Below are 23,361 nucleotides of genomic sequence, written 5' to 3'. Positions count from 1 at the left end.
CCTTCCTTCCTTCCTTCCTTCCTTCCTTCCTTCCTTCCTTCCTTCCTTTCTTTCTCTCTCTCTCTTTCTTCTCTTTTTCTTTCTCTCTCCTCCCTCCCTTCCCTCCTTCCTTCCTTCCTCTCTATTATTATTTCTTTTTCTTTCTTTCCTCTTCCTCCCTCTCTTTCCTTTTCTTTTCCCCTCCTTTCCTCCTTCCCTCCCTTTCCTTTCCTTTCCCCTTGCCCTCCCCCTCCCCCTCCCCCTTCCCCTCTCCTTTTTTCTTTCGGTGTGACAGAATGGAACAGGCAGTATGCAACCCTGGAAGGCATGACTGACTTAGGGGCCTGAGAAGGAGGTGTTCATCACTTAGAGACTGCCTGTCATCTCTGTTAACTTGTTCAAACCTAGAAAGTAGCTAGTTGCTAAGAGGTACTGATTATGCACAGTACTTTAAGTCCTTGTTAGGAATTCCTTTTTCTGCTTTGGAAAACCTGAAGACAGATCTGTCAGTTTTTCAGAGGTGGTCCTGGTGGGGGATGGCGGGTGGCTGGTTGTGGGCGTCAGAGCAGCAGGCCCTGATTGCATAGAACATGCAGTGTATGTGAAAGTCCTTATTAGGAGATGTAAAGTGCCCACATCTCTGTCAGTGGTTAGGATTAGTTCTCCAAAGAGGCAGAGATAGCCAGGACTTGGAGTTTTCTGTGAAAAAAAGATCACCTTAAACAGTATACACAAGTTTTGTGCTTTATACAGGAGTGACGCCTTAGGAGAGAGGAAGGTAGAATGGTTGTGCAGTTTTTGTTTTGGGGGGAGGTCTTAGGAAGGTTTTTTGGTGAATAGGAAGGAGCCAGGAGAGAGGCATTGAAGGCAGGAAAGAAAATTTTGATGAAACAGAATATAAAGGAAAAGAAAGGTTAAGTCTGGGATCAAGATAGTGAATGATACTGTTAACCTTGAAAGTGGTGGAGACAGGCGTCCCAGGTTCAAATGGAACAGAGAAGGACACGAGAAAATTGGGAACATTTCACGTGATATGTGCACATACGAAGGGCGCATTAGTCAGGTTATGTAGGCCATTAGTTATATTAATACTGTGATGTAGAACTAGGTTATTAATTGTGGGTGAAGAACAGCAGATAGAATAATGGGATAGCACATGGATTTCAGAAGATCAATAAAGGTCAGTTGAGAACTATGAGACATTAATGGTGGGACTAGTAGATTTACATGTAGACTTGAGGGCTCAACTATGGAGAAAAGGGAGCAATAATAAGTAATACTGTTGTGTGTTTTTGTTTTTGTTTTTGGGCTGGCCCTGGGCTTGAATTCAGGGACTGGATGCTGGCTCTGAGCTTAATTTAACATTCAAAGTTAGCATGTACCACTTGAGTATCAGCTCCATGTCTGGCTTTTTGGTGGTTAATTGGGTGTAAGTGTATCATGGACTTCCTGCCTAGGCTGGCTTTGAATCGCAATCCTTAGCTCTCAGCTTCCTGAGTAGCTAGTTTTACAGGCGTGAGCCACTGGCACCAGTCTTCAATAAATTATAGATATATCACACACATTTATAATATACGTATGCACACACAAAATGTTCTTCATAAAAGGGACTGAAACACTAAAGAAGGCATTGCGTGGTGGGGTTGTAGTTCCCCATTGGGCCAACAAGTGAGGCAGATACTTGAGGACCACTGGTTTTGCTCAGGGAAGTTGTAGAGTGCATTGCAGGCGGAGCTGGGAGCTGGCAGCCACCAAATCTATCTGCCATCTCAGAGTGACTCCTGCCTGGTCACAGACCAGTCCCTTCAGACTGCAGACTCCAGTAAGGTATCACCATGACTGAGAGTATCACCATATCTGAGAGTGAGTGTTTGTGTTTGCTCCATATGTGTATGTATAAAATAAAAGCACAAAAGCTATCGCTGATGGCTTAAAAACCTTATCGGCCAGGCTGTGAACTTTACTGCTGCTATTCATTCCAGTTGAAACCTATCTTTGCTGGTCTTAGGTGCTATTTATCAACCAGTAAGGTTAGAAATAGGTGACCTTGAATAGATAGTGATTTCCTTTGAGGTAATTCATCTTCCACTAGGAATTTGTAAATAGGTTTATAGGCCCAATGGATATTAGGTAGGAACATTGCTCAATTATGCTTTTTCTTTAAAAAAAATCAAAGCATAATTTATCTAATTCCTACAAGAAACACATAAGTCATGGGAACCAATAAAGATCAAGATGTAATTGAAATTCACCAGCTCTGTGACTTAAGAACCTTCTCTCTACAACTCATTTATTGTCAGTTACTACTTAACTTAACGCTGGGTTTTCCTTTTTGCTTTCAGGAAAACCTTTAACTTACGCCCTGGGTGTTGCCTGTCCACAGCTTCCTGGTGGCTCACCGCTTCTGCCTTCGCCAGCCTTGCTCCGGCAGCTTCAAGGCTTGTTGTGAAAGCTTGCTGCTTTGGCCTGCTACCCTGCTTCAGGTGTCAAAAGCTTTTAATTAGCTTGCTACCTTGGATCACTATAATTAGGCCCTATGTATCTACATAACCCAGTCCTTGGGCCTGAAAGGAAAATTACCTGTAGATGTCCATTCTTTAAAATCTCTCTACTCTGGCTGTCCTGGGATTTATGGGAAAGTAAAGGAAGTTTGAAGTTAGAGTGTATGGTTCACCTTGAATGGTGCTGGTCTTTACCATAGGACATAAAGTTGTGTGGGTACATTTTGTTTTATGGTCAGTGTCTGTTCTTGTTGGTTGATTCCCAGGCTAAACAAATTATTAAATGTTTTGGCCATTGCTGCTATATAATATAAACTGTGCCTCTTTAAGGAATATCTCTGGTGATTGGGTAAACTCTTAAGTAGTAATTTTAGTTTGCTTGTTATAGATGTTCACCTTATCAATAGTAAATATTTTGAACATAACTTAATCATTCATAAAACAGGATTAAAAAATTAAAAATAGAGTCTCTTGCTAAGTGCCAGTAGCAGTAGCTCAGGCCTGTAATCCTAGCTATTCAGGAGGGTGAAATCTGAGGATTATGGTCCCTGAGATTCTTATCTCTAAAAAGCTGGAAGTGGAGTTGTGGCTCAGGTGGTAGATCACTAGCCTTGAGCATAAAAGCTATGGATCAGTGTGCAGGCCCTGAGGTAAAGCCCCAAAGCTGGTATGTGCGCCCCCAAAACAGCAACAACAAAAACATCCAAGATCTTACTAAGTAGCTAATGCTGACCTTGAACTTGAGTTCCTCTTGACTTGGTCTCCTATGTGTTGGGATAACAAGTGTAAGTATGTCACCATGCCAGGTCAGAACAGTTTTCGAAAAAAAACAACACAGCAAAAACAAAGTAGTGATTGCCACCAGTGCTATGATCCTCATTAACACACCAGTAGCTGTTGCATACAGACATGATGAATGGGAAGAAACCTTCCCATTCTGTGAGTACTTAGAGTAGTATACCTATTCATCACCTGACTCTGAATAACTTCAAGTCTGCAAACCTTAGCTACGCAGTTCCTAAGTGGAGGTTGTACAATGTGCATGTATTGATGTAAGGTTCTACGTGAGATGGCATAAAAATGTGCACAGGCCAGTGTCATATATACAGAGTAAGCTTTCTGAAGTTAGTTGTTTTTTGTTATTTTAGTATTGTTAAAATTATGCTAGATTATATAGGAAAGATAAAAAGGACACTACGACATAAAACAATAAGCAGTCCCCTGAGAGCAGCGACTCAAGCACATGACTGCACTCCTTTATCGCAGGCCCACGTTGTTGAGTTTCAACATCAGTGTGTGGTAGTATACTTGGAGCTGAGAATATTGGTCCTTTATAACTTTCCATGTATGTACAAAATGGTAGATAATGAATCATTCATTGATCCAGCAAATATTTACTGAGTTCCTACTGGTTCTTTTGTTGTTGTTGTTGTTGGTCATGGGGCTTGAACTCTGGGCCTGAGCGCTGACCTTCAGCTCTTCAGCTCAAGGCTAGCGCTCTGCCACTTGAGCCACAGTGCCACTTCCAGTTTTCTGGTGGTTTATTGGGGATAGAGTTTCACGGACTTTCCTGCCCGGGCTGGCTTCAAACCGAGATCCTCAGATCTCAGCCTTCTGAGTAGCTAGGATTACAGGCGTGAGCCACTGGCTCCTGGCTCCTACTGGTTCTTATGTACTAGGCATATACTAGTGAACAAATGTGGTAGCAGTACTGATCCATAATAAATACAATACATAAATAGAATGCATAGTTTGTTCAATACTGATAAGAACTAAGGAAAAGGAAGCCAAGTAAAGGAATAGAAAGTAACAGGGCATGCTTGGTAAGAAATGTACGCATTATCCTGCCCATGTAATTGTAACCCCTCTGTACAGTATCTTCACAAATAAAATAAAATAAAATTAAAAAAAAAAAGAAAGTAACAGGGCAGTGAGGCATTCTGTTTGGGGGGAGAGAGAGTAGGTGAGGCTGTGTGAGTCTTTGTGCAGATAGACTATTGCATGTAAAGGGAAAACCAGGTGTGAGGCAGGATTGAGTAAGGTGGGCATTACGGCTGGAGCAGAGTGATTTGGGGTGAGGATTATGAGCCCAGGAAGTTGGGGCTCACAGATTATATATAAGGACTTTGCTTTTTACTTCGAGGGAGTTATGACTCTGCTAGATGTTTGGCTGCAAGCCATGTTTCACCAGGAGCTCTGTGCCTGCCATGTTGAGAATAGTTGTGTGTGTTGGGGAGGCCATGATAGAAGTAGAGAGTTGAAGGCCTGCAGCCCAATACATGGGACAGAACAGAGAAGTTGTAGTCAAGTCCGAGTATATTAAGGGGAGACGAGATTGCACAACTGCATGACAACTGTTTCTTGGATATTGAAATCATTTTTAGTATAGTGTGATCATTCCTAAATTGTAGACTGTAGCTGCAGAGGTACTTAATTTGTGTTTAAAAATATATTTAACAAAATATATTTCTCACATACTGATGATTTCTGTGGTGTGCAATTTTCCTAACATTAGAGAACCTTACAATAAAGTATTTAAAAGACATCTCTAGTGCTTTAAATAAAATATATCTTTCCAACTGCAGTGGCTCATACCTGTAATCTTAGATACTTGAGGGTGAAGGTTGGGAGGTTCATGGTTCAAGGCTAGCCTAGGCAAAAAGTTCATGAGACGTCTCAACAGAGAAAGCTGGGTGTGATGGGTATGCACCTGTCATGTCATCCTGGCTCTGGCAGGAAGCATAAAGAGTTCACTATCTAGGCTTGCCTAGGCAAAAAGCTAGACCCTGCCTGAAAAATAACCAAGGCAAAAATGACTGGTGGCTTGGCTCAACTGGTAGAGCATCTGTCTAGCATGCTGATGTCTCTTTAAGTTCAAACAAAAAAGAAAAGCATCTTTATTCCATCCAGAATGTTTACTTTTTATTTTGGTCAGTTTGCCGTAGGGCTAGAACCCAGGCCTGGTACATGCCAAGCAAATGTTCTACACTGAGTTACATCACTAGCTTTAAGAAAGCACACTTAAGTATACTTTCCTCTGATATGTCAGTTAGCTTTGGTACTTGGAAACATAGGGCCTGGAGTTAGTTTTTTTTTTTTTTTTTTTTTTTGCCAGTTGTGGGGCTAACACCCTGGGCCTGGGTGCTGTCCTTGAGCTTTTTTGCACAAGTGTAGTGCTCCACTTTAATCTTTTTGATGATTAAGAGACAAGAATCTCATGGACTTTCCTGACTGGGTTGGCTTTGGACCATGATCCTCAGATCTTAGCCTTCTGAGTAGCTAGCTTTGTAGGCATGAGCCACTGGTGCCTGGCTTAGAGGTAGAATTCTGAGTCATCCCTTTTCTTTGGTTTTCTTCTGAAATGGAACATGAAGATAGTTTGTAGCCAAGTTGGTTTTATTACATTTATGCTTCATAATTTTTCATCCTGTTACCAATTTGATAATTCAAGAATACTTTCTGGGAAGGTAGCTCAGTGGTAGAGCGCTTGCCTTGCATGCCTGGGTTCGATTCCTCAGCACCACATAAGAAAAAAGCCAGAAGTGGTGCTGTGGCTCAAGTGGTAGAGCGCTAGCCTTGAGCTGAAGAGCTGAGGGACAGCGCCCAGGCCCAGAGTTCATGCCCCATGACTGGACCAAAAAAAAAAAGAAAGAATACTTTCTGAACCAGCTTTGATTCTGCATACCCCACCTCAGTCCAGAAAAGTTTTTAGGCAGCCTGTAAGCTACTAAAAAATGGTGTTGAGGATATTTGAACTCTGCAGCAGCAGATGCATGGAGTAGCTCACTGTTGGCCTTTACTTCTCCGGAAGCAGTGCTTCAGTAGTTGGGGTCATTTCCAACCACAGAGAGGTAGGATAGCGCACGCTATCCCATTTGCTTCACTTTTTACACAGCTTATTTGGAGGGCACAGAAAGGCAAATAGAACATATCACCTAGAGATATTCCATCTTCTGATGTTTTCTTGCTATCCTCAGTGTACATGTGCATAGAAATTTACAGTATGTATTTTACTCATACACACAGAAAAAGAAATCATAGTGTTTAAACTTTAATTATACTTAACATTATATTGTGAACTTTTTCCTATCAAATATTTTTCCCAGTTTCTTCGAGTTTATGAATATCTCTGTGGAATTTAGTCCTATTTTTCTATATTTCATTTAGTTACAAAATGACTATTGAAAAAGTGTACCATGATAAATACTAAGGCTTAGCCTTTTTTTTTTTTTAAGAAATGGTTATTATAGAGGTGATGTACAGAGGGGTGACTGTTTCATAAGTCAGGTAATGAGTGCATTTCTTTTTGGACTCCCTCCTTTGCATGCTCCCAGTTTTTCCCTCTCATCCCCATCCTAAGTTGTGTTGCTTATTTTCCACATAGTGTCTCTTCAGAGTCTTTATTTATTCATTTATTTTTGTTGGTTGTGGGGTTTAAACTCTGGGCCTGGGCTCTGTCCCTCAGCTCTTTAGGCTCAAGTGCTCTGCAACTTGAGCCACAGTGCCATTTCTGGTTTTCTAGTGGTTTATTGGAGATAAGAGTCTCATGGACTTTCCTGCCTGGGCTGGCTTTGAACCACGATCCTCAGAGCTCAGCCTCCTGAGTAGCCAGGATTACAGGCGTGAGCCATGGGCACCTGGTGAATGTTTGTTTTTATATAAATATTTTCAAATGAATTCAAGATGCTGAAGTTAGCAGTCTCAGAAGTAGTTCTTGTGTTTGTGGTTAGCAGGTAGCGCAGGTTGCCTGCTGCCTGTCAGTGGAGCAAGTGACAGTGAGGAGACCGGGTGTCTGGTTCTCGGCACAGTGCTGGCTCTGTCACTCCCTGTATGTGTTACACTCACCATGCTTAATCTTTGCCACACTTGTATAAGGCAAGTACTGTTACTTCATTACATTGACAAGACAACTAGCATATTGAAAAGTTAATTTTTTTGTATAGAGTTACATAACCAGTGGCAAGCCAGGATTTAGTTAATGTTAATTTAAATCTAATTTAATCAATTTTTCAATAATTATTTTTATTGTGACTCTGCATATTATGCATATGTACAAAATAATCTCATTTGACTTACAAAAACAGGATGGCAAAAGGAACTAAGGTGACTAACAAAACTGGTTAGAAAAATGAGTATAGTATAGTGTTTCAGATCATTCATTCTACATGTGAGAGACCATCTCAGTCTATGTAGAATGATGAATGCTGTGCTACATCTGTCTGCAAACTGACAAACTAATTGATCCTGTAATTATAGCTACTTCAAATAATGCTCAAAGAAAGAGCTCAAAAGAGCTCAAAAGCCAGGGCACCATTCTACAATGGTGAAGGGCTTGCTTCTTCCTAGACCAGGAGAGGAAATATTCAACTCTAAAGCTGTTAACGTTTTCGTAAATAACAATTACTGTGGTGTTAGATACATGAACTCTTCTTTCTAATACCTATGATAGTCTTTCACAAATTCTGTTTGGTTGAGTATCGGTGGCTCATGTCTAGCTACTCAGGAGACTGAGATCTGAGGATCAAGGTTTGAAGCTAGCCTGGGCAGGAAAGGCTGTAAGGTGCTTACCTTCAATTAATGAGCAAAAAATCAGAAGTGGAGCTGAGCTCAAGTGGTAGAGTACCATCTTTGAGTGAAGAAGCTGAGGGGCAGTGCCCAGGCCCTGAGTTCAAGGTACCAGGATTGATATTGATATAAACAAAAGAAAAAGTAATTTCAAACTCCAGGACTTGAGCTCACAATCTGACAGCAGAGCCCATGCTGTCACTTCTCCCTAAGAGTCACTATGAATGCTTGCTACGTGTCTGCGGGAATAGCACACCACATCCACGTGACAATTTGTGTCAGTACTAAGTATGAGCCTGTGGCTCACACCTAGCTACTCAAAAGCCTGATATCTGAGGATCAGGGTTTGAAGCCAGCCTGGGCAGGAAAAGTCTGTAAGACTATCATCTCCAATTAACTACCAAAATGCTGAATGTAGAGCTGTGGCTCAAGTGATAGAGCAAAAAAAAATCTTAGGAACAGTATCCAGGTCCCAAGTTTAAGCTTTAGGACCAGTTTGTGTGTGTGTGTATGCATGTGCATGCGCATATGTGCACACACAGACATATACACAAAACTATTAATAGTCTCTTGCCACTGTATGTTTCCAAACAAGTTAGGAGGAATGTATGGATTTGGGACCTGTGTGAAAGTCAGTGGAGTGCTGTAGTTTCTTGCACACTCATACATGAAAGAAAGTCCAGAATTATGTACCTATATAATTATGTAGGAGTGCTCCTCTCACTTCGTGATCTGAGAAGGGAGGGGCACCTGAGCGTTGATCTTCCCATCTTTCTTCCCTACATTAGAATAACAGGGTGTATGACAGCCATCACTGTCTTTTCTCTGACTTTAATGCACGTTTGTCAAGCTTAGTGTTACTATTCTGTCCATGTTTGTTTCCAAATGTCTATCACTGAATTCATAGTCTGGAGAGGAGCTCTCCTTGTATTTTCACCCATTTAGAAATCTTAGTCAGTGTTCAAGATTTTCCTTGCTTGTATTACTGTCCCCTTTTGTTGAACTTGATCCTATTTGGAGAACAATTTAACTGGCCCATTATTTTCCCAGATTGACCAGGTAAGACTAAATGCCTAAAGCGATTGATTTAACTGATGAAAAACTAATCATAGCCATTGCAGCTATTTATGGCATTTGCCAAGAATGTTGTGTGTTATGCATTGATTTTAATTATTTGGGTATACGACTATTTGGTACTTGAATTTAAACCTATTTTCTGCTCTTATAACTATCACTTTGAGTTGCTTAAAGATATGTACATACTTTATTTCTCCTGCATATTAAGGTAGTGTGTTAACATTCCTCTACTCTGTCAAAAATACCTGAGAAAATCAACTTACAAAGAGAAGAGATTTATTTTGGCCCATGGTTTTAGAAAAGTCTCGGTGCACAATCAGTTGGCCTTGTAAAGAGGTAGCAAATCATTGTGATGAAGTAAAGTAACATGTTTAGAACATACAAGCCAAGATAAAAAAACAGAATGGGGCCTCATAAACTTTTTCAAAGGCAGACCTAAAGACCAAGTTGATCCAAGTGTAGCAACTTATTAAAGTTTCTTAAATCACCTCCCACGAGTGCCACACTCAAGTCCAAGTCATTAACTGCCACAGAGACCCTTGGGGTAAAGGGACTCAGCACTTGAAGTGTAGCAGGTAGTATTTGTCTTCTCCATGCCTGCCTCCCACTGCTTGGGTGTGTTGTCCTGGAATATTTGTCTTCCTTTCTGTGGATTAGCCTTAGCCCTTAAACAAATCCAGCAAGCTGGAAGGATCCTTAGATATCACCCAGTCACATTGAAGCACATACAAACAGAAATGTAGTCTATTGACGGGGAGTTGTCTTCATTGGCATTTTGTCCGTTTATGGATCCCTAGCTCAAGTTACAGAATATAGGACTATTTGTAACAAAAGACTTTCTCTTTTTTGCTGTTTTTCTTTTCTTTTTGTTCATTTATCTGTCTTTGGGAGTGAACAACTGCAGCAGTGGTGCTCACTGGACACTATGTTGAAAATGAACTATACAACTTGTGGGTGAGGACAAAGGGAAAAACTGGGAGAGAGTGAGGGAAGGGGTGGCATGTTCAAAAGGAAATGTACTCTTTCCCTGATTTATGTAACTGTATGCCCTCCTATATCACTTTTACAATAACAACAAAAAGTGGGGGAATAAAGCAACCTATGCGTTCATCTCTGCACAGACGCTTCGTTCCTCCTGGTTTTCAGAGTGCATCATATAGCAGTAAATGCACTTGGGGATGTTTCTAAGATTTGCTCACTTGGAAGAGATGTATAAATTCTGAAGTTTGTGAAACTTAGTCTGAATTTCTCAAGAGTGTGTGTCTGTGAAAGGGGTGCAGGTGGATTGAAAAAAATGGAATCATTTTTAGTTTATTTTCTATCACGTGACCCCACATAATGTTTTGCTCCTCATTCCCTGTAGTATCTGTAATATGGAATTTAGTGTGTGTTATTTAATTAGGCCTGCTTCTTTCATGTTGTGTGTTTTGGTCAGTAGAAATTGAGTTTAAATTTGAGGACAGAAAACTTGGAAAGAAGGATACAATAAATCATGAGCAGGTTATTTAATATTCAGCGTATTTTTTCTGGTTTAGCATGTATTCATTAATGTAACTTTTTTTAACCTGACAATATTATTTAATTCAGGATCTTAGAATGTGAGCCACCTTGAAATAATTGATAATTGCTATTTACTTTTTTACAGAGTGGAAAAGGAAAATGGCTAACTGAAAAGAGTATTATTTATCATAACTTAAAAGTTGTTTTTAACATTTTTCTAGGTTGCTGTAGTAAAACTGAAAAATGCAGATAAAGTATTCGCCATGAAAATTTTGAATAAGTGGGAAATGCTGAAAAGAGCTGAGGTAAGAGTCTTAATATTCCAGAAACACTGAGGAACATTTAGGTTGTTTCTTCATTTTTACTATTTTAAACCATGCTGTAGCAAAAGTCTTTATCTGGAGTAATTCTATGAGTTTTTTTTTTTTTTTACCAATAGTGTGAATTCTTAATAAGGATTCAGCTATTATACTGTCCACTATTTTCACAAACCTATGTATTTTGTCTCAAAAGGAAATTTCAAAACAAGAGAAAAGAGTATATCCAAACTATTCATGTCACTCAAGAATGATATGCAGTGTGAAATTGAAATAAATAAAAAAGGCATCAAGTGGAGGGAGTCTGGGAAGGAGCTGGTAACTGGGGGACGTGGGGATGTGGGAGGAAATTGTGGGGGCAGCTAAGGCTCTTCCAGTTTGTGTTTACTGAGGTTGAAATGAAGGGTTGTTTTTACATGAAGAGGTTTTCATGCTCTGTGTACTCTAGAACTTAACTCCTGGACCAAGTATATGGTATGTATATTAAGCTTTGTTGATAGCTGTTGCTTGAAAGAATTACCTTCTGTGGAAGTTACACATAATGTTCTCTTTTCTCACACAATTAAGCTGAATGCTTAAAAGTAAATTGTTACATACTGTGGAAAACCTACTATATGGGAATTCAGTTTAAAATTTTATTTGTTTTTGAAAAATGAAAATTTTTGACTTTTCATCAAAAAAATTAGAAATAGTATTTGAAAAGATTTTTTTGTGTTGATATCTATAATACCTAGGTAAGATTGTTGACTTGATAGCAACACACTTTGTGATTGCTGAAGAGAGTCATGTGATTTCTTTCAGAATTACTATTTATTTTTGCTTTGTCTTCTGTTTCAATATAGATATTCCAGAGGCTTTTTGTGCCAATATTTAACTAAGGATGAAATTAAAAAAATACATAATTGATTTTAAAAATATGTAAAAGTGGGGCTGGGAAGATGGCTCAGTGGTAGAGTGCTTGCCTTGCATGCATGAGGCCCTGGGTTCGATTCCTCAGCACCACATAAAAAAAAAAAAAGCTGGAAGGGGAGCTGAGGCTCAAGGGGTTGAGCGCTAGCCTTGAGCTGAAGAGCTGAGGGACAGTTCCCAGGCCCAGAGTTCAGGCCCCACGACCGACAAAAAAAAAAAAAGTAAAAGTGTATAATAATCAGGGGCTGGCTCAGTGGTAGAGCGCTTGCCTTGCATGCATGAGGCCCTGGGTTCGATTCCTCAGCACCACATAAGCAGAAAAAGCCAGAAGTGGCGCTGTGGCTTAAGTGGTAGAGCTAGCTTTGAGCTGAAGAGCTCAGGGACAGTGCCCAGGCAAGAGTTCAAGCCCCATGACCAACTCCCCCCCCCAAAAAAAAAAGTGTGTAATAAACAAACACATCACTATAGCACGCAGATTATTTGGTTGAACATTTAATTGAGAGTCAGTGATTGAATTTGAGAAAACTCTGAACCTCTGGTAACCTTTCCTACATATCTGTTGTATTCTTAGAGACCCAGGTATCTGTTTCCAAGGGAAGGTTATTTTGCTTGGTGCTGATAGCTCATGCCTATAATCCTAGCTGAGAATGGTAGGATTGTGGTTCAAGGCCAGCCCAGATGGAAAAGTTCTTGAGACTCTTCTCAACCCATAGCTGGGTAAGATTGGAGGATCATGGTTGTCTGGCCAGCCTGGGCAGAAAGATCTCAAATATTCTCTGTGGAGGGTAAGCTGAATGTGGGTATACCCTCAGAAATGACAGGAAGCCTAGAGTAGGTGGATCTAGGCTCAGGGTCATGCTGGGCAGGAAGTGAAACTCTGTACTAAAAATGGACCCCCCAGTACACACTCACAAAAGGGTAGATTGTGTTACGTCTAGACTCAGTATGCCTGAAGCATGAGAATGACTTGACAGCTAGATATTTCTGGATAGCCACTCCAGTTGTGCGATTCACTTTGAAGTTGTGTGTGTGCATTGGAGCTGAGGGCTGGAAGTGAGGATGTATGTATATGTAGTGAGACAAAATTGACTAGTGACATAGCTGCTGAAATTGAGTGGCCCCTTGGAGCAGTTGTCTCTACTTTTGTTTTTTGTGTTTTGTTTTTGTTGGTTGTGCGGCCTGAACTCTGGGCCCGGATGCTGTCCCTCAGCTCTTCAGCTCAAGGCTAGCGCTCTATCACTTGAACCACAGTGCTACTTCCAGCTTTTTCTACTTACGTAGTGCTGAGGAATCGAACCCTGGGCCTCATGCATGCGAGGCAAGCACTCTACCACTGAGCCACCTTCCCAGCCCAAGTCTCTACTTTTGTATGCTTGGTATTTTTCTTAATTTTTAAATTGTTATTATATGTACAGAGGGGTTACAATTACATTAGTCAGGTAATATGCTTGGTTTTATATCAGCTTATTATATAGTTTTTATTTTTAAAAGTTACTTCTTGTTGGGCATCAGTGGCTCCCACCTGGAATTCCAGCTATACTCAGGAGGCTGAAATCTGAGGATTGTAGTTGAAAGTCAGCAGGGCAGGAAAGGCTGTGAGACTCCTATCTCCAATTAACCCAAGAGCCAGAAGTGGAGCTGTGGCGCGAGTGTTGGAGTGCTGTCCTTGAGCGAAAGAGCTCAGGTACACTGCCCAGGCTCTGAGTTTAAGCCCCAGGACTTTCATCAAAGTTTTTTTTTTTAATGAATTTTTTACTTGATAGGTTAGTATAGATTTGAACTCACAATTTGACTTTTTATTTTTTGACTGATATTTTTGCACTTTTATTTAGTTTGTAGTCATTAGTCAAATGAAACAGTGGTTAAAGTTAAGCTGGAATGTCTACGAAGTTTCATAGAACTGTCATGGTAAGGTAAAGCCAGGAGAAGGGAGTCTTCTACCCTCTGGCAGCCTCTACACCCCCTCTAAATTGTTAGCTGTAAAGCTTGACTTTGGGTCTGTTGACTTACATATTTTTAGCAATCTTCAGAGAGAATACTGAAGAAACACTTAACGGTGGTAATGTGGAAGCACCAATTAGACAATGAGATTGTTGGGACTTCTATTACCTTTTAGTTCTATTAAGTTCTTCCCCCCCCCCAAGATTATGTTTTTCTTTTAACTTTTTTTTTTTTTGGTCGGTTGTGGGTCATGGGTGCTGTCCCTCAGCTCTTCAGTTCAAGGCGAACGCTCTATCACTTGAGCCACAGTGCCACTTCCATCTTTTTCTGTTTATGTGGTGCTGAGGAATTGAACCCAGGGCTTCATGCATGCAATGCAAGCACTCTATCACTGGGCCACCTTCCCAGCCCTCAGTTCTATTAAGTTCTATACATAGTTCTATACATAGTTTTTTTGTTCATTTTTTAGGGAGTGGGTCAGTTGTGGGGTTTGAACTCTGAGCTGTCCCTGAGCTCTTCATCTCAAAGCAAGAGTTCTACCCCTTGAGCCACAGCACCACTTCCCATTTTCTGGTGGTTAATTGTAGATAAGAGTCTCACGGACTTTGCTGCCTGGGCTAGCTTTGAACTGTCTCAGATCTCAGCCTCCTGAGGGGCTGAGCTACTGGTCCCTAGCTTTTTTTCTCTATTTTAAAGAACTAAGTATCATATACTATAGTATTACAATGCATTGTATATTTTCAATTAGAGATTTCTAAAGCTTTCTGGACATACATACATATGTGTGTAAATATATTCTCAAAGTAAATTAAAACTTTAACAAAAGAAAAGTCCATTAGAGAAAATGGGCAAAGGAAGTGAACATTCAAAAGGAAGTTCAATAAGTATATGTTAAGTTATTCATCTGTACCAGTAATTAGAAATTTCCATCATATTGGCAGCTAGTTAAAAGCCTAATAATGCCAAATACAGGTGAGGTATGGGGAAAGGGGGTGATTTTGTATCCTGGGGTGGGAGCAGTTGATTGATAAGAGTACATAGGAAAAAATTTCTCTCTCTCTCTCTCCCTCTCCCTCCCTCTCCATCCCTCCTTCCCTCCCTCCCCCTTCTCTCTCCCTCTCCCTCCCTTTCCCCCTTTCCCTCCCTTTCCCCCTCTCCCTCCCTTTCCCCTTTTCCCTCCCTCTCCCCTTCTCCTTCCCTCCCTCCTTCCATCCCTCCCTCCTCCCTCTTCTTTCTCCCCTTCCTCCTTCCTCCCTCCTCCCTCTCTCCCCCTTCCTTTCTTCTCCCGCCTTCTCCCCGCCCTCCCCCCGTCCCCCTCCCCCTCCCCCTCTCTCTTCCTCTCTCTCCCTCTCTCTTTCTGTGTTAACACTCCTCTTAAACCACAGCTCCACTTCCAGCTTTTTTTGGTAGTTAATTAGAGATAAAAATCTCAGACTTTCTTGCCCAGGCTGTTTTGAACTACAATCTCAGCCTCCTGAGTAGCTAGGATTACAGGCATGAGCCATTAGTGTCTGGCACAAATTTGAAATTTTCTCCTATGTAGCATTTCTACTTCTGTGTGTGTGTGATTAGTTCTAGAGCCTGGGTACTTTCCTCTCCCTTACCTTTTTTGCTCAAGGCTCCTGGCTCTACACTTGAGCCACAGCTCCACTTCTAGCATTTTAGTGGTTCTCATGGATGTTTTGGCCTTAGGTGGTTTCAAACCTTGATTCTCAGATATAAGCCTTCTGAGTAGCTAGCATTACAGGTGCGAACTACTGGCATCCAGCTCTACTTCTACTTTTATAAGTGCATACTATACGGAAATCTATAACTTGTACAGCACTCATTTTAACACTGTAATAACACAAAATTGTAAATAACTTAATATGATTGGGACTTGAGTAAATAAATTAAGGCCCGTAGAAACAATAGAATAACATAGTAGTTACAAGAGGAAAAGTTATTACTGAATAAAAAAACAATCAGTTTGCAAAAAGATGGATAAAATTGCAGTATTTATGCAAAATTTCCAAAAAATCCACTTCTGTTGTTTCTGGACATATATAATGTATGTGGGCATAGACTATTCACTGTTTTCTAACTACTGGAAAACCAGGGAGGAAGAGAAGGGAAGAGCTACAGAATAAAAATAGAAAGGTTATAGGAAAGGCAGTAAAATATGGACATTTATATTATCTGGATGGTGGGTTAAAGTATGCTCTATATCCTTCTGGTTGTTTTTAATTGTAACAGTAGTTTTAATATAAAATATTTTCTTAAGGAATCTGAGCTACTGCGTACTTTTTGCTTTGCATGTTGACTGGTTAAATCACTTAGTACTGAGGTGCTTTTGTTCCAGAATAGAAACATATAGTAGACACTTGAGGCATTTTGCATGATCTTTTTGTTCTCTTTCAGACAGCGTGTTTCCGTGAGGAGAGGGATGTGCTGGTGAATGGGGACAATCAGTGGATCACAGCTCTGCACTATGCCTTCCAGGATGACAATAACTTAGTAAGACATTTTATGAGCCTCTGTGTCCTTACTCATTTCTTGGTTGATGGAATTTAAAATTATCTAAGGTATCATTTAAATGTAAATTTGTAGATGAGAAAAACCACTGTATTCACAGAGGATAAGTTGTTCATTTGATAACGAGATTTTTTTTCCTGTGGGTGAGTTAATACCTTTCATTGTAATCATTTCTGCTTTTTCTTTTTCTTCACTGGCACTGGTTTGGGTTCAGAGCCTCTTGTTTACTGGACTTGCTCCGCTGGCCCTTTAACACTTGAGGCACACCTTCAGTTCTGCATTTTGCTGGTTATTTTGAAGACTTAATCTCATGTACTTTTCTTCCTGGGCTGGTTTTGAGTCATGGTTCTCCAGATCTCAGTCTTCAGAGCAGTTAGGAGTACGGGTGTGAACCATCTATAATCAACAAACAATTCAAAACTAAATCTAACATGGTAAAGTGCTGTTGGTTAAGTTCTGTAGAAAAGTGTTCTGGAGTTTTTCTTTTCAAGATCTTCCCAATGTATTCATTGTGTTCTGCTTTTTAAAATTGTACGTAGTTTTAAAAGTTGCTTTGTTCTACATTAAGTAGAGCTAAATTTATATTGGCATCATAAACTACTCTCACAATAGTTGGGGAAGAGATTAGAGGAAAACAAAAATTTTAGTAGCTCTACCAATTGAGAATGAGTAAGAATGAAAAGAAAAACGAAGATAGCAGGCTAAAGGTTAAGTGGGTTTACATTTGTTACATTAATGTGCAGCTCCTTGATCATGCTATTCAGAACTTTATTTATTTATTTAATTTTGTGGGGCCTGAACTCTGGGCCTGGGCGCTGTCCCTCAGTTTTTCAGCTCAAGATGAGCGCTCTACCACTTGAGCCACAGCGCCACTTCCTGTTTTCTGGTGGTTAATTAGTCTCACAGATTTGCTGCCCAGGCAGATCTCAGCCTCCTGAGTAGCTAGAATTACAGGCGTGAGCCACTGGCGCCTGGCCACAGCTTTTCAATTTTTGATCCCAGGTTTTATTTCCAGGTTTATTGTCTCATATATATATCATGTGGTGAGATTCTGCTCTGTGGCAGATACTGAAAACAAGCAAACAAAGAATAATGTACTCATCACCTTACGTATATAACTGTAGCCTCTCTATACATTACCTTGACAGTAAAATTAGCTTTAAAAAAATGGAGAAGTGGTGCTATGGCTCAAGTGGTAGAGCGCTCGCCTTGAGCTGAAGAGTATAAGAACAGTGCCCAAGCCCAGAGTTCACAACCAACAAAAAACAAAACAAAACAAATAATGGGACATTTAAATTCATTTGCTAAATACTGCTCTCTAGATCTGGAAAAACGTACAATAGGAAAGGCAAAAAGTCTATTATTATGCTGTCATGGTGACTCACGCCTGTAATCCTAGCTCAAATTTTAGGAGGCTGAGTTCTGAGGATTGTGGTTTGAAGGCAGCTTGGGCAGGAAACTTTGTGAAATTTTTATTTCCAGTTAACTACCAAAAAAGCTAGAAGTAGAGATGTCCTTCCTTCCTTCCTTCCTTCCTTCCTTCCTTCCTTCCTTCCTTCCTTCCTGTTGTGGGGCTTGAACTCTGGGCCTGGACGCTGTCCCTCAGCTCTTCAGCTCAAGGCTAGCGCTCTACCCACTTGAGCCACAGCACCACTTCCGGCTTTTTCTGCTTAATGTGGTGCTGAGGGATCAAACCCAGGGCTGTACCACTGAGCCACCTTCCCAGCCCCTAGAGATGTTTTTCAAAGTGTCACAGCACTAGCCTTGAGCATAAAAGTTCAGAGACAGAACCTGGTCCCTGAGTTTAAGCCCTAAGACTTTTGCAAAAAAAAACCCAAAAACCAAACAGAAAAAGATCTCTTCTAACTTTACATGCACATGAAGGCACCAGCGGATAACTCCAGAATCAAGTCAGTATTTTAGTAGAATCTCTAAATTGGCAATGTTAGATCAGGGGGCATTTACCTTTTAAATTTTAATAGATACCAGTAAATACAAGTAAACCATATATTAGGGAAAGTTAGTTTCCTAAATTTTCAAGGCATGAGGTAAGTTTTTTTCTTGGTTTAACATATATTCTTATGCTTTAAATTTTCATATATAGCAAGAAAAAAGTTTTCTCTAGACTTTATTTTAAATTTTTGGTGGTATTGTGGTTTGAACTCATGTTCTTACAAATGATCTCCCACCTGAGACTTGGCCCCAGTTTTTATGGTTTTCTGCCTGACACTACAGTTATATCTTTTATGTAGGGTCTCATGCTTTTGTCTGGGACCTCACTCATCCTACTTTTGTTTCTTCTGTAGCTGGGATTACAGGTGTGTATCACTGTACCCGGCTTGTTCTTTGAGACAGGATATTTTTCCCCCCAGGCTGGCCTCAAACTATAAACCCCTTCTTTCCTTGCCTCCCAAGTAGCTGTAATTACAAGGTGTAAACCACTCTGCTTGGCTTCAAGCCTCTGTTATCTCAATGATAACCATTCTGTAATAAAAATTACTGTAATGCCAGTGATGTGTAAGTATCTTCTATACTGGCTTTCATGTTAAGTGCTACATATGCAAATACCACATGTATACGTGATACTTGTTTCTGGCAGCACTGGAGCTGATTCATGGTTGTGAGGCAAAAACTCTTACCTTAGACACAAGGTCCATGTGTAAAATTACCTGGCTTCTGTTAACATATACTTGAGAAGAAAATTTATTTTGATATTTATACTCAATTAGATATCATATCAGAAATGAGTAGAGAACCAAAGAATGGAAATAAGTACTTTCTGTCTCATAGTTGTTATCTATAGATGGGTGGAGATCAGGGTGAAATAGGAAAGTGTAGTGGTAGGGATGATGAAAATGATCTTTGATTTATTTATTTATTTATTTTGTCAGTTGTGGGGCTTGAACTCTGGGCCTGGGCTCTGTCCCTCAGCTCTTCAGCTCAGGGCTAGTGCTCTACCACTTGAGCCACAGCGCCACTTCTGGTTTTTTCTGCTTATGTGGTGCTGAGGAATCGAACCCAGGGCCTTATGCATGCGAGGCAAACACTCTACCACTGAGCCACCTTCCCAGCCCCATTGATTTTTGTATTTGTAACTCTTTCCAACACAAGGGTTGTCCCGCATTCTGAGTTACTTTCTTCTTTCTTTTGAGAGTTGAAACATTCAGACCTCTGTGAATTGTTGACAAAGCTATGATCCATCATAGGTTGTAACAAAAAATAATCCTGTGCTGCTCTCTGAACTAGTTTTAATTTTTTTTTATTTTACCTCTCTGTGGAATTTAAGTCACAGACTTTATAATATGATAACCACTATATTTGGCCTAGTCCTATTTGACTTTGGAGTACATTCAATGTTAATTTTTTTTTTTTACCATTATTACTTTTAAAGTACATTTTGTATTCACAGTACCTGGTTATGGATTATTATGTTGGTGGAGATTTACTTACTCTGCTCAGCAAGTTTGAGGATAGACTACCTGAAGATATGGCTCGATTCTATTTGGCTGAGATGGTGATAGCAATTGATTCAGTTCATCAGCTGCATTATGTGCATAGGTAAGTCGGCCCTGGTTAGCATCTGCGGGGGGCGACCATGGGATAGCTAGAAACACAGCTATTTTCTACCAAATAAATTAATTACAGTCTTAGGTAGATTCTCATCAGCCAAAATAGTTTAAGATGGTTCTAGTTATTTTGCCTCTTATTTGTTTTCATTATTTATTAGCATTACTGAACTGATGTGTTTGTTTATATAAGGTGTACAGTATGTATGCACAAATTTCCATCCAGTCAGCATTTTTTTTTTTTTTTTGGTTAATGTGGGGCTTGAATTCAGGGCCTGGGAGCGCTGTCCCTGAACCTCTTTGTGCTCAAGGCTAGTGCTCTACACCTTGAGCCACAGGGCCATGTCCGGTTTTGAGTGGTTAGAGATAAGAGTCTTATGAGGACTATTCTCCTGAGGCTGGCTTCGAACTGTGATCCTCAGATCTCAGCCTCCTGAGTAGCTAGGATTATAGGCGTAGGCCACTGGAACCCAGCTTAGAACCCTTCTGAAAAACTCTTTAAGTGGGATTGGAGGCATGCTTAGTTGGTAGAGCACTAGCCAGTGAATGAAAGCGTCAGGTACCAAGTTTGAGTACCAGTTTCAGATAAAACAGAAAAGAAAAGAACACTCTAAACATGGAGCTTCTCCTCTGGTTTGCCTTTTATCTCTGTAAACACTATCAGAGACATACCCAGGGGTGGGCTCCAAATTTGTTTATGTCTTCTATCAGTCCAGTGGAGCTGAGACCAAGATTAACTGTCACAAGCCTTATATCTAGATTCTATAAATCTTTCAAGCAATCCAGTAACAAAATGAGAGAACGATCACAGGCATGTCATGCAGGAGGAGAATATACAGATGGCAAATGAACAATGATCATGAGCTATTAGCCAAAGACCACTTAAACCCACCAGTAGCCTGGAACAGTTAAAAAAATAGAAGTAATAGTAAATACTGGTGAGGACACAGAAATAGATCTCTCATATTCTGAAAGAAATGTAAACTATAATCCTAGGTACTCAGGAGGCTGAGGTCAGAGCATGTAGTTTGAAACCAGACCAGGCAGAACAGTCTGTAAGATTCCATCTCCAGACTAAGCAGTCAGTAGCTGGGGCTGGAGGTGTGGCTCAAGTGGTAGAGTGCCAGCTGTGATTAAACAAGCTGAGTGAGCACACAGGTCCTGAGTTCAAGGTTTAGTTGTGATTGGTGTGTATGGGCACATGCAGGCACACACACACACACGCACACGGTAAAATGACAAAACTACTCTGGAAAATACTAAACACTGTTTTTCCAAATATCAATTTCCAAATTATTCAACAATTCTTGGATATTTTCCCCAGAATAATTAAAGTGCACACTGGAATACTTGTCCATTAACATTCATAGCAGCTTCATTTGTGAGAGTAATATATTGCAGTAGCAATATATTGGAAATAACCATTCAGTTGATGAATGATTGAACAGATTGTGGTATATCCACATGCTGGAATATACTACTGAACAATTAAAAAGAATGAACTTCTGCTACCTGAAAATAATTAAATACTAATGTGACATATGATTCTGTTTATATATATCATATTCTTAACAAAACGGTCAAGATAGAGAACAGATGAATTATTTCCAGGAGACAAAGACAGAAGAGAGAGAGGCAGTGAGCAGCAGTAAAGGGGCAGTGTGAGGAAGGTCTTTGTGGTGATGGAGCAGTGTGTGTCTTGATACTGGAGATAGCCACAGGACTCCACCATGGTAAAATGCTGCATAGATCTGCACACAAAGATTTCAGAATGGATGAAAACTGAGCAAGTTCTGTAGTCTTAACAGTAATGAGCCTATGCCATTTTCCTGAGTTTTCTGTTATGCCAAGGTTATAATAGTTTCACTTGTGGTACTGAGGATTTAGCTCAGTGGAAGAGCACTTGCCTGGCAAGTACAAGACCCTGAGTTTAGTCATCAGCTCTGAAAAACAAACAAAGCAAAAAAAAAGTTTCACTTGGGACAGAGTACATGGTATTTTACACATTGTACTAGTTCCCTCTGAGCTTTTAATCATTTCAAAATAAAGTTTTTAAAAGAAGCAGCACCTCTGTTACTTGCTTTTCTGCTATCTGGAAGCCAAGCCCAAGAATTTGTCATTATTTTAACTGTCATGCACATACATTTTGGTGGACTCCTCAGGTTGCAAAATTTGTTTAGTTCTCTTCTGTGAGAAGTGATTTCTTACCAGTTGAAAGGGAAGTCTGCAGTCCCACGTTTTGGGTATCCTCTGCATGTTGGTGACATGCAGGTCACAAGTTGAGCTGAATCTACTTCATGGAATAGGTTGAGACAGAGGTCCAGGACTGAGTCTGGAATCTAAGCATAAAGCCAACACTAGCATCTCAGACTCAGCAGCCAAAGGTAGCAAGGAACATCATAGAGCATGAAGCAAAGATATGACTTGTTTTCTTTATAATTCATGAATTATTAGCTGGTACATTTCACACAAGTGAAGTTACCATTTTACTAGTGTTTTTGATGTTGGATCGGCTAGGCTGTGTTTTTTGTTCATGTGAGAGGCCTGCTTTTGTCTTCACTTTAGCATCTTTTTTAGACTGCAGTTTAAGAAGATGAACTATGTCACAGTTGTTCTTAAGCAGGACAGATCACTATCTCATGGTTAATTTTATAAATTCACTCATTGTGGTGTTGTTGTTGTATTGCTTTCCTGGTACTGTAGTTGCTCTTGGCAGAAGTGGGCATAGTCTCTCCTTTTAGAAGTGAACTTGAAATCTAATTCTAATAAGAAATTGACAGTAAGAGCAGTTATTTTAAAAAGTATAGATGGAAGTGGAGATGTGGCTCAAATGTTAACGCTCCTTGAGCAAAAGAACTAAGCCATAACTAAGCCTGCACTCAAGGCCCATCAGCAGCCCCAAAGGAAAAAATAGTTTTATAAACCATGTACCTAAACCCTGTAGAGCTAGAGAACAGTAAGTGCTCAAATGATCACAAAGACCTTGGAAACCAGGCCTGTGGAAAGAAAGAGCTAGCTGGGGAAAGAGGACCAAGGAAACAAAATACACAGGGAGGGACCATTATATTTAATATTATATTTCATCATCATTTAAGTTTAGCATCGTTATCATTTTAGTGTTAATATATCACTTGAAAATGCAGAAGACAAAAAGAACAAAATATTAATATTATAAAGGGTGTCCAGTCTCTCTGAATGCTTTTAATGAAATGCTTGTGTCTCCCTCTTTGTGTGTGTTTGGTTTTGGTTTTGGTCGGTTGTGGAGCTTGAACTCTGGACCTGGGCACTGTCCCTCAGCTCTTCAGCTCAAGGCTAGTGCCACAGCACCACTTCCTTTATGTTTGTTTAAATACCATTTTGTAATTTGTAAAATATTTCTTTTCAATAATTTGCCAACTCAGATTTTAGACTTTGCCATAAATGCACTTAAGTTTTCAACTGGAAGCTTGAATGCCATCATTTTTACTTTTGATTTTCTGAATAGGCAGTTTG

At 40.1% G+C, this 23,361-nt stretch overlaps 1 protein-coding gene across 3 annotated transcripts in view; it reads left to right on the top strand.

Moving 5' to 3' along the window:
* Positions 1–23,361, top strand: part of Cdc42bpa (CDC42 binding protein kinase alpha (DMPK-like)) — a 213,420-nt gene that overhangs the window by 48,243 nt on the left and 141,816 nt on the right. For all 3 annotated transcript variants that reach the window (XM_013017417.1, XM_013017416.1, XM_013017419.1), the window contains 3 exons: positions 10,844–10,927; positions 16,190–16,285; positions 19,713–19,861. In XM_013017417.1, coding sequence (XP_012872871.1) covers positions 10,844–10,927; positions 16,190–16,285; positions 19,713–19,861 — 329 coding nt within the window. The remainder of the gene's footprint in view (positions 1–10,843; positions 10,928–16,189; positions 16,286–19,712; positions 19,862–23,361) is intronic.

The sequence above is a fragment of the Dipodomys ordii genome, unplaced genomic scaffold (assembly GCF_000151885.1).
Source record: "Dipodomys ordii isolate 6190 unplaced genomic scaffold, Dord_2.0 Scaffold35, whole genome shotgun sequence".
NCBI classification, from domain to species: Eukaryota; Metazoa; Chordata; class Mammalia; order Rodentia; family Heteromyidae; genus Dipodomys; species Dipodomys ordii.
This window is presented reverse-complemented; position numbering and strand designations above follow the sequence as displayed.